The following is an 11,381-nucleotide window of genomic DNA, read 5'->3' on the forward strand; positions in this document are numbered from 1 at the left end:
CACCAGGCTCCCCCGTCCCTGGAATTCTCCAGGCAAGAACACTGGAGTGGGTTACCATTTCCTTCTCCAATGCATGAAAGTGAAAAGTCAAAGTGAAGTCTCTCAGTTGTGTCCAACTCTTTGTGACCCCATGAACTGCAGCCTACCAGGCTCTGTCCATGGGATTTTCCAGGCAAGAGTACTGGAATGGGTTGCCATTGTCTTCTCTGAAGGAGTTACTGATTATTACAATCAACTGGTACACTATTGCTCAAAGCCATACAAATATGCTACAATAGTTTGATAAAGAATTAAAAACAGAAGTTGACTGTAAATACATCTTCTAATGAGATGGATTTGCAGAGGGGGCAGTTTATGGTGCCTTGATTGAAAGTAAGTTTGGGGGACTTCCCTGGTGGTCTTGTGGTTAAGACTCCATGATTCCACCGCAGGGGGCATAGATTCCATCCCTGGTGGGGGAACTAAGATATTTATATTTTGGTGCAGCACAGCCAAAAAATTTAAAAAGGAAAAAAATGAAATAAGCACAGGACTTCCCTGGTGGTCCAGTGGCTAAGACTCTGCACTCCCAGTGTAGGGGGCTGGGGTTTGATCCCTGATCAGGGCACTAGATCCCACGTGCCATACCTGAGGGTTCACATGCTGCAAAGTCAAAGATCCCGCATGCTGGAAACTAAGACCCAGTGCAGTCAAAAAAACAAAAGCCCTTGAGTTTCCGAAATCCCCAACCTTCACCATCAGGCTGTGCACAGAATGGACCATTAAAAAAAAAAAAAAGGAAATTTGGTAAGGCCAAAATTTCAGCTGATCATTCTGCTTATCTCTCAAGTAGTCTTTACATCTGGGGACCATATAACACAATAAGGGGCTTTCTTTTTCTGTAAAACTGGAGGATTATGAGATAGCAATTGGGAAGAATAACTATATGATGCTCCCACCATAGATGTGATCTGTAGCTGAGTTATTTAAAACAGAGAACAAAGATGCGGAGGTTTGGAATTTGCCTCCCTTGAAATTGTCTGAGGCAGGTATCCCATGGAAGGTGCTCACGGACCATCATGGTTTCAAAACCATCATACAGAGCACAAGCTCTGGAGTCAGCAAGCATGAGCCTAATGCCAGGTTCTCCTTTGCCACTAGGGGAAGTCATCTCCCCTTTCTGAACTACTCAGTTTGAGACTTCAAAACACACACTAACCCACAGGATCAAGGATCATGAAGGGCGATGAAACAGGTCACACTTCAAAGCACTGGCTCTGTGGCTGATGTGGAACCCTGTCTTGCACCTGTGACTTCCCCAAGGCCACAAAACCAGGAAGCCACGGTTTGAGTGTGGGAGGTCTGGCTCCAGAATCTGATCTCTTAGCCAACTCTATCTTGCCTCCTCCTGAACCAAGTCCTCTGTATAGGATCTAATCGGGCATCTTCCCATCCAGGTCCGTTTTGGGGGTTGGGCGAGGGTTCAGGGAGTGGACACCGCTAAGTACTAAAGCCCTGGTGGTGGTGAAGTCATTTCCCTTCCTGCTTAATCTAAGAGGTTGTTGGGAGGCCTATATGCTTTGTCACCCATGCCAAGGTCAGCTTTGTTTTTAAAGCTGTTTTTGTCACACTCACCAGTCAGAGACATAAATCTCAATCTTTCCACCATCCAGGAGTTCTGGCCACAGACCCTCCCCTCCTCCAGGTCCAACACTTGTTTCTTTTTATGACACCACCTAAGAAAGCAGAACATAAATCAATGAGAACCCATAACAAGAACTCAACACTGTCCTGGCCCTTGGGGAATAGGGATATTCATTGGTAGGCACCCTGGAAGCTCATCTGAGAAGGGCCCTAGGCATGACCCTCTATTGCCAAGGGGTCCCGACTTTGCTGAACCATGGATTTCTGGAGGTCTTGTGTAAAATGAAAAAGGTGTGTGATGGGGGCGGGGAAAGGGATAGTTAGGGAGTTTGGGGTAGGCATGTATACACTGCTATATTTAAAATGGATAACCAACAAGGACTGATTGTATGGAACTCTGCTCAATAGGTGGCAGCCTGGATGGGAGGGGGTTTGGAGGGGTGGGGGATGAATACACGGATATGTATGACAGTCCCTTCGCTGTTCCCCTGAAACTATCACAACATTGTTAATCTGCTATACCTACAAAATAAAAAAGTTAAAAAAAAGAGAGATTTGTGACCAAGTTCCCGACCAGCCCTCCAGCCCACGGAGAAGTTCCATAGGTTTCCCATGAGGCTACACCTCTCAAGACCCTCCCATCCGCATCCTTGAGTACCCCTTTCCTGGGCTCCCCACCTAGGCCACGAGAGTTCTGAGAGTTCCGGAGGAGCTTGCGTCCTATGGGTCTGAGCTCGCAGAAGCGGCCCAGGGTGCAGGGCCCGGGGTCGTCAGCAGGGGGCAGGCAGGTGCGGATGACGGGCCACAGGTCGGGGTGTTTCCAGGGCAGGATGCTCCGCCACAGGTCCCAGCCGTCCACCAAGTCTCGCCAGCGCCGGCACACCGGGCGGCAGTGCCGGAGCAGCGTGCCTGGGGGCAGGTAGCTCAGCACCTCCTGGAGCAGCTCGTTTGGCAGTTGGTCCACGTTCACTGCCTCCCGGGTTTGGGATCTGGAGGCGGGACCCAGGCGGGCAGGCCCCACCGGAGGCCGAGCTATCCATTCTCGTTTTACCAGGCTGGGCTACCACTGCGAGAAAACCAGGGTCATACTTCAGGGTTTCGGGGGCCTGAAACCTCCGCCAGCCCCACCCCTGCCAGCCATACCCCGAGACTTTCAGCCCCTAAATCCCGCCAGCTGTCTCTCCATCCTCACCACCCCCAGTCCCGTCCTCAAAACCCCAGACTCTGCATCCACCCTCGCCAGCAAACTCCTGCTGTCCCTCCTCCGCGTGCAGCACAGCCCCCGCAGCCAACCCCTTGGGACTCTGCAGCCCCCCGAGTCCTACCTTGCGTCTCCGGCATTGCTCTGCAAGCTTTCACCTAGCTAGCTTCAGGCGCCCGCTTTTTATTCCCCGGCCCCTCCCTTCTTAATACCCAGCACCACCCGGCGACACCCCCACTCTCTTCCCTACGTCACATTCTCTGCCCACCCTTCCCTTCTCGCTGGCCTTCTCCTCCTCCCTCTGCCTCGACTTACTAGTCCTTCCCTCCCATCTCCACCTCCAGTGATCTCCAGAAACCCTCTCTATTTGGGGCTGTATTGAGACCTTGGAGATAGCTGCTCAATTGAGCCGAAACTTCAGAAGAGGGAGAGGTTGGTGGAAGTATTCAGTCTTGTCACCTGCCATCCTCACCAGTGACCTCTGGGAGTGTCCCTAACCAGGCTCTGAGTTCAGTTGGTGCTAAACACTTGCTGTTGTTCAGTCAGCCATTTGGGTGGGAGGCCTCATATCCTTTAGCTCCTGTAACAATTCTCATCACCTTGGAGGATCCAACCTCACTATTCCAGAGATCATTGCACAGGAGAAATCAGGCTGCAACAGGAGCCAAATGCTCTTTTTAAATTTTTAATATTTAATATTTATTTATGTATTAGGTTGTGCTGGGTCTTAGTTGCAGCACTCCAAGTCTTCAGTCTTTGCTGGGGAATCTTTAGTTGTGGCTTTTGGGATTTAGTTCCCTGACCAAGGATCAAACCCGGGCCCCCTGCATCCGGAATGTGGAATCTTAGCCAGTGGACCACCAGGGAAGTCTCCCAAGTGCACTTCTATTTGACTCCCTAAAAGAGTGCTGTAACCTCTAATAAACCCAGCCAACCTTCATGGAGCATTTTACTACCAGTCAGAGGAGCATCACTGACTCAATGGACATGAGTTTGAGCAAATTCCAGGAGACAGCGAAGGACAGGGAAGCCCATCGTGCTGCAGTTCATGGGGTTGCAGAGTTGGACACGACTTAGCTACTGAACAACAACAGGAGCAACCCACTAAGATTGGGGCTATGTCTCCACTTCACAGGTTGGAAACTGAGGCCAAGTGACCTGACCAAGGTCACACAGCTAGTAGGTGACAGAGATGGGATTTGAACCTAGCCTGGTGGGCTCTAGAATTCTTGCTTTTAACCTCTGTACCAACTCTATCCAAGAAAAATGAAATGCAAGCTACACATTTAATTTTAAATATCAGCAAGTAAAACCATCATGGATTTTTGCCCACGTGGAACTTAGGAGAGCGATATGGTGAGCAGGAGACTGAATAAGCAAATTAGATACTTTTGGGGAATCTCCTGTCAGCTCCCCAACATCTTCTTCACAATTGTAGAAAAACTGTTTGATTATGGAGTAATCGTTAAATCAGACTGTGATTCACATGGGCCATGATGAGCAGTAGACGTGACATGTGAATGACATCTGTGTTGGAAGGTGATCCATGCTGTGGGAAATAGAGAAGGGAAAGGGAAACGGACCCATAGCAGTTTGTGCAGGGAGACCTTGAATTTTAAGAGGTGGACTGACTATAATACACGGCACATTTCTTTTCAATGTGTATATTTTTCAATGCAGTTTTTCCCAAAGTGCAAGAGTGGAAGGAACACCACTAACAGTTAGCTCTAACAGTTAACTCCTAACTAATCCGGTTTCATCTCTACTCCCACACACTTGCTCCCTCAGGCAATTTGAAGCAAATCTTAGAAATCACACCCTTCTGTCCAAAGCAATACATTATTTTTTGATGTAATGTTTAAACTGTGGGACTCTGTTTAATAATGAGATTATGAAAATCAATTAGGATCCAAACATGAGTTTGGGCTTCCCAGATGGCACTAGTGGTAAAGAATCCGCCTACCAATGGAGGAGACATAAGAGTTGTGGGTTCGATCCCTGGGTCGGGAAGATCCCCTGGAGGAGGGCACAGCAACCCACTCCAGTGTTCTTGCCTGGAGAATCCCATGGACAGAGGAGCCTGGTTGGGCTACTGTCCAGAGGGTCGCAAAGCGTTGGACACGACTGAAGCAACTTAGCACCCATGCACACATGAGTTCAAAAAGTGGTTTAAAAAACAGTCTAAAAGTTTCAAGTAGCATAAAAGGGCAGAAACTGACAAGTCTGTTTCCATTCATCAGTTTTTCCTCAGACACCATCTCTGTTAATTCCTGGAATTACTCTCCATGATGTACTCCAGTTAAACAGAAAAAAATCATTGGATTCCAGGAGCCTGCTGCCTGGAAGGTAATGATTAGAGCATAATAGCTCCCAGGAGAGGAGGGTGTACAAAGCACCCCAGGGGCCTTTGGGGAAATTATGGGTGCATTTTGGTGTCACAATACAGGACAGCACCCCTTAAGGGAGAACTGTCCTGGATTCTTCCTCCTTTTCGTCAATGTCCTGGGTGTTTTCTTGCAGGAGGAAAGCCTGTTAAGCTGAGCTTAGAACCTAATTCCAGTTTGTCTGTAAATGTAGAGTGTGTAAATAGACCCGGAAGGGTCCAGGAGTTCAACTGCTGGGTCAATTGGAAGAATATTCTTGGCATTGTGGGCACTTTACTAGTTATTATGCTCCAATTCAGAAAAGGGCAAAATCTCTTCATCTAGGCAGTGCCAGGTGTGGGTGTTATGAAAGCTTGCCTGCCCTGCGTGCTCAGCTGCTTCAGTCATGTCCAACTCTTTGGGACCCTGTGGACTGTAGCTCTCCAGGCTCCTCTGTCTATGGGATTCTTACCAGATTCTCCAGGCAAGAACACTGGAGTAGGTTGCCATTTCTTCCTCCAGGGGATCTTCCTCACTCAGGGATTGAACCCATGTCTTCTACATCTCCTGCATTGGCAGGTAGGTTCTTTACCACTAGTGCCACTTGGCAAGTGCAGGTTATGGAGCCCACTCCAGTATTTTGGCCTGGAGAATCTCCATGGACAGAGGAGCCTGGTGGGCTACAGTCCACAGGGTCACAAAGAGTTGGACACGACTGAGCGACTGAGCACACCCACACAAGAAGTCTGTATACCCTGGGGATTTTTCACATATCCTGCAGAGGTTTTAAAATCTGACTCTGAATGAGGTCTGCACTTGTAACAAATTCCCAAGGGGTGCTGATGGCTGTCCTCCATGGACCGCACTTTGAGTAGCTGAAACTTACCGGAATCAAGTTCAGGTATCATTTGCATATTGAAATATGTATTCTTTTACTCATGAATTTCTCTCCTTTTATTTCAGCTTTCCACTATACATAAATACTTTGGGACATTTTATTAACATTTAAAGAATTCTCAGTGGAGGTAGGTTTCATTATCTAGGTATTTCATTTCTTTTTTAAAAAAAATTAATCATTTTTATTGCTCTGGGTCTTCATTGCTGTACTCTGGCTTTCTCCAGTTGTGGCAAGCTGGGGCTACTCTTCACTGCGGTGCTTGGGCTTCTTGTTGCCGTGGCTTCTCTTGTTGAGGAGCATGGGCTCCAGGCACACAGGCTTCGGTAATTGCAGCACGTGGTCCATGGGCTTAGTTACTCCGCAGCATGTGGAATCTTCCCAGGCCAGGGATCGAACCCATGACCCCTGCACTGGCAGATTCTTATCCACTGTGCCACCAGGGAAGTCCCTAAGTATTTCATCTCAAGGTGGTAAAGGCTGCATGAGAAGCTATTTGCTATAAATGCAGGGAGGTTATGGTGGGCTCTGACCCAGTGAAGCCACAAGGATGGGCAGGGAAGTGTTGAGTAGGGACCGAGGTGCATCTCTGGAGGTATGCTTGGGAAGTGGGAGGTAGGGACCTGCCAGTCTGGTTTGCAGAAGTAGAAAATTCCTGAACCTTGGAGCACCAGCAGGCTTGCTACGTGAATATAATGAAGGCATTAAAACCTCCGTCAACTTGGCTTCCCTGGCCCTGGTTCTCCTATCTTGTTAACAGGAATAGAGTGGTGAGCTGGGAGGTATTTTGATTCCAGGGAAAGAAATGAACTGGGAATGGGCCCTTTGTGTGGATGGAGGGTCCCAGGGATCCTAGGAGGAAGGGGGTAAGTAGTTAACAAAATCTCCTCTCTCTGGAGAGTGGGAGGGATTAGAAAAGAGCCCCACTCCCTAGAGGTAGGGTTGAGTGGGGCAGCCCTGGGTGTTGGGTTCAAGCCCTTTGCCCAAGGTGGTTCAGCCCTGACGTGCCCATGTCTCCTGGAGTAGTGGTCTGGGGGATGTGGGTTTGGAGCTGGGATTTCTGACAAAGGCTTCTCAGCTCCCCATCCAACCCAGAATGGCAGGGCGGGGGGGATGTTAAGAGCAGAAAAGGGCCACAAAATCCATATAACTTATTCTGCCTCAAGAAGTAATTCCTTCCACTGAAGCCATGCTTGGAAATGAAGTAATCAAAGCCTTAAGAAAAGTTCAGGCCAGAGGCAATTTTATAGGCTTTACAATAAAATAAGAGGCTTTAAACATCAAAGCCCCGGGAATTCTCTGGCGGTCCACGGGTTAGGATTCTGAGCTCTCAGTGCAGGGGACCCGGATCCCTGGTTGGGGAACTAAGATCCCACAAGCCTCACTGTGCAGCCAAAGGAAAAAAAAAAAAAAAGATCAAAGCACCAACGTATCTGGAGAGGGACACGCGCACCTTGGGGGTTTTGAAAAGAAAGAGCTGGGTGGGGCAGGGAGTGGGACAGGAGGGTCTGGAGGGAGAGTCTGTTATGGAAGGTCTGCAGAGGGGGTGGGGGATGGGGAGGAGGGCTCCGGCCTGAGGGGGAGATGGGCCTGGTGGGTGTGGAGGTGTTCCCTCCTTCCAGAAGAAGCCACTACTTGCTTCTCATCAAACTGTCTAGCTGGAATATCCAAAATCACAGACTATGTGAACATTCCCAATAAGGGTTCAGCCAAAGTTGCCTGCATCTCTGGCGTATCCTGCCTGGTCATATTACTCCATGCTGGCAACTGCTCATTTAGAAAATATCAGTAATGGGTGATCTCATGTATTTTAAAAGACATTAATAATTCCTTGTGTGGGGGACTTCCCTGGTGGTGCAGTGCAATACAGGGGATGTGGGTTCGATCCCTGGTCCGGGAACTAAGACACCACATGTCTGGGAACAACTAAGCCCATGTGCCACCGCTACTGAGCCCAAGGGCTCTCAAGCCTGCAGGACACGACTAGAGAGTCTGTGTGCAGACAAAATTAAATACATAAATAAATCTTAAAAAAAAAATGTATCATGAAGAAACAGTTTAAAAAACAAATAAAAAAAACAAACCTATGTCTAGAAGTGAAATAGACTCTGTAATTTAAAGACTCCCTACAGGGGCTTCCGTGGAGGTCCAGTGGTTAAGATTCTGCCTGTCAATGGAGGAGACTCCGGTTCAATCCCTGGTCTGGGAAGATCCCACAGGCCATAGAGTAACCAAGCCTGTGCACCACAACTACAGAGTCCACAGCATAAATAAATAAATCTTAAAAAAATAAAAACTCCCTACAAACAAAAATCCAGGACCAGATGGCTTCACTGGGAAATTCTAGCAAACATTCAAAGTAGAACTTAACACTGATCCCTCTCAAACTCTTCCAAGAGATTGAAGTGGAGGGACCACTCCCAAAGTCAATCTCACAACTGTCATTTGTTTGACCTACACAATAATAATAGTAATAACAATAATGAAGTGATCAGATGGAAAGATCATTTAACCTCTTACTGGATCTTAAGCTGTGGGTACTATGGCTCCTCCCATTTACAGAAGAGTAAACCAAGGCTGGAGCCTCAGTAAACGGGGGAGCCTGGTGGGCTGCTGTCTATGGGGTCACACAGAGTCGGACACGACTGAAGTGACTTAGCAGTAGTAGTAAACTGAGGCTCAGGCTTCCTTAGTGGCTCAGTGGTAAAGAATCCACCTGCCAATGCAGGAGATGTAGGTTCGATCCCTGGGTCAGGAAGAGCTCCTGAAAGAAGAAATGGCATCCCAAGCCAGTATCCTTCCCTGGGAAATCCCATGGACAGAGGAGCCTGGTGGGCTACAGTCCCAGGGTCGCAAAGACTTGGACACGACTGAAGCCACTTAGCACGCATGCATGTTCGAGGAGAGGTACATCCAGGTTCAAACATTGCAGCGCTTTTCAGCAAAGGGTCCCAGGTCCCAGGTCTGTCTCAGACTCACCCTTGAAATATACTACAGGAGTGCAGAAAGGATGCACAGCCGGATCCTCAGGGGAAAACACTAAAGCAGAGACTGGGAGAATCCATGTGCCTCTTCTCTCTGTCCTCCCCCTTCCCTCTTGGGGGTCATGCAGAGTGAAATTTTCCCACAGCAACAAAAAGGCAGTCACACATGAGCGATGTCCTGGGAAGCTCATGAGAGACCCAGCACCTTGGAGTGTCACTGGGACCTGGACATGGAGGACCCTCTTTCTGGCATGTAACAGAATTATGGATTCCCCAAATGAAAGCGGGGGTCAAGCAGAAACCATCTTGGTTGCACAGTCTAAGTATAATGAGCCTTCTTATCAGTTAAGAAACAGTGGGGACACTTCCAAAATTCAAGTTTCCAGCTGCCAGCCAGGGCTCACCTTGCAAACAGGTATTTCCAAGAAGAGAGAAAAGCTATGTTAAGCCTTTCTGTTATTTATTCAACAGGAGCTTCATTATTCCAATGGTTGTATTGTAGTTATGTAGAAGAATGTCCGGATTTGCAGAAAATACACACAAAAAGATTTTGTAGTGAGGTTGGTGGTGCATCAAGTTGGAAATTTACTAAATGTTTCACAGGGAAAAAATGTTTATGTGCCATAATTACAATATCTCTTTAAGTTTGAGATTCTGTCAAAATAAAAATATATATTAAATATATATATAAGAGGAGAGAACTGATAGTGCTGTGGATTGAAGACTGGCCATAAGTCAATATATGTTTCTGGCTAATAGATATGTGGAAGTTATAATACTCTTCTCTCTACATTTGCTTATAATTTAGAATTCTCTATGCTGTTGCTGCTGCTAAGTCGCTTCAGTTGTGTCCGATTCTGTGCGACCCCACAGACGGCAGCCCACCAGGCTCCCCTGTCCCTGGGATTCTCCAGGCAAGAACACTGGAGTGGGTTGCCATTTCCTTCTCCAATGCATGAAAGTGAAAAGTGAAAGTGAAGTTGCTCAGTCGTGTCCGACTCTAGCGACCCCATGGACTGCAGCCTACCAGGCTCCTCCGTCCATGGGATTTTCCAGGCAAGAGCACTGGAGTGGGGTGCTATTGCCTTCTCCGAGAATTCTCTATAACAAAGCAAAAAATCTAGTCAGCAAAGATGTCTTCTAGGACTTCCCTGGTGGTACAGTGGATAAGAATCCGCCTGTCAACGCATGGGTTCGATCCCTGGTCTGGGAAGATTTCACATGACACGGAGAAACTAAGCCCCTGTGCCCCAACTACTGAAGCCTGCTCACCTAGAGCCTGTGGTCCTCAACAAGAGAAGCCACCTCAGGGAGAAGCCCACACACCGCAACGAAGGGTAGACTCAGATCGTTCCAATTAGAGAAAGCCTGAATGCAACAAGGAAGACCCAGTGCAACCAAAAATAAACTAATCTTAAAAAAAATTAACTCACTTAGAAAAAAAAAAAAGATGTCTTCTAAATGTGGTTATATCTGGGGAATGCCCTTGCAGTCCAGTGGTTAAGATTCTGCACTTTCACTTCTGAGGGCATAGGTTCAATATCTGGTCAAGGAACTAAGATCCAGGCAAATGGTGCAGCTCAGGCAAATTTAAAAAACAATAAATAAGTAAATAAGCATAGGTATTTCTGTAAAGGAAGAGAAATTGCACTTGGGGGATGCTTTACATGGTAGGTACAGTCCATGGGGTCGCAAAGAGTCAGACACGACTGAGCGATTTCACTCACTCGCTCACTTACATTTGTCTATAACATTATATTTCTAGACACACAGGTAGAAAGTAAGAAATTCAGATAGGCAAAATGAGTAAGTACAAAACTCACCTCTATTCACTGTTCACCACTGCAGTAAACCCTGTAACACTTTAGTTCATATTCTTATTCTATATACACATATCCAGAAGATGGTCTAGAATACAAACACAAGGCTATGTAAATATACATTAATTTATTTTCGCACATGTGGATATGCCCATATATGCACACGGAGAAGGCAGTGGCACCCCGCTCCAGTCCTCTTGCCTGAAAATCCCATGGACGGAGGAGCCTGGTGGGCTGCAGTCCATGGGGTTGCTAAGGGTCGGACATGACTGAGCAGCTTCACTTTCACTTTTCACTTTCATGCATCGGAGACGGAAATGGCAGCCCACTCCAGTGTTCTTGCCTGGAGAATTCCAGGGACGGGGGAGCCTGGTGGGCTGCCGTCTACGGGGTCGCACAGAGTCGGACACGACTGAAGCGACTTAGCAGCCGCAGCAGCAGTGTGCACGTATGTTCCACATAACATATAAGAGTATACATGCTATGCCACGCTAT

The 11,381-nt window shown here is 47.6% G+C and overlaps 1 protein-coding gene across 1 annotated transcript in view; it reads right to left on the reverse strand.

Moving 5' to 3' along the window:
* FBXO17 (F-box protein 17) overlaps window positions 1-11,381 on the reverse strand; it is a 124,371-nt gene that overhangs the window by 91,138 nt on the left and 21,852 nt on the right. Inside the window, exon 7 of the mRNA XM_010849318.1 lies at window positions 2,282-2,612. Within this exon, the coding sequence (XP_010847620.1) occupies window positions 2,282-2,612 (331 nt within the window). The remainder of the gene's footprint in view (window positions 1-2,281; window positions 2,613-11,381) is intronic.

The sequence above is a fragment of the Bison bison genome, unplaced genomic scaffold (assembly GCF_000754665.1).
Source record: "Bison bison bison isolate TAMUID 2011002044 unplaced genomic scaffold, Bison_UMD1.0 scf7180017864280, whole genome shotgun sequence".
In the NCBI taxonomy this organism is placed as follows: domain Eukaryota; kingdom Metazoa; phylum Chordata; class Mammalia; order Artiodactyla; family Bovidae; genus Bison; species Bison bison.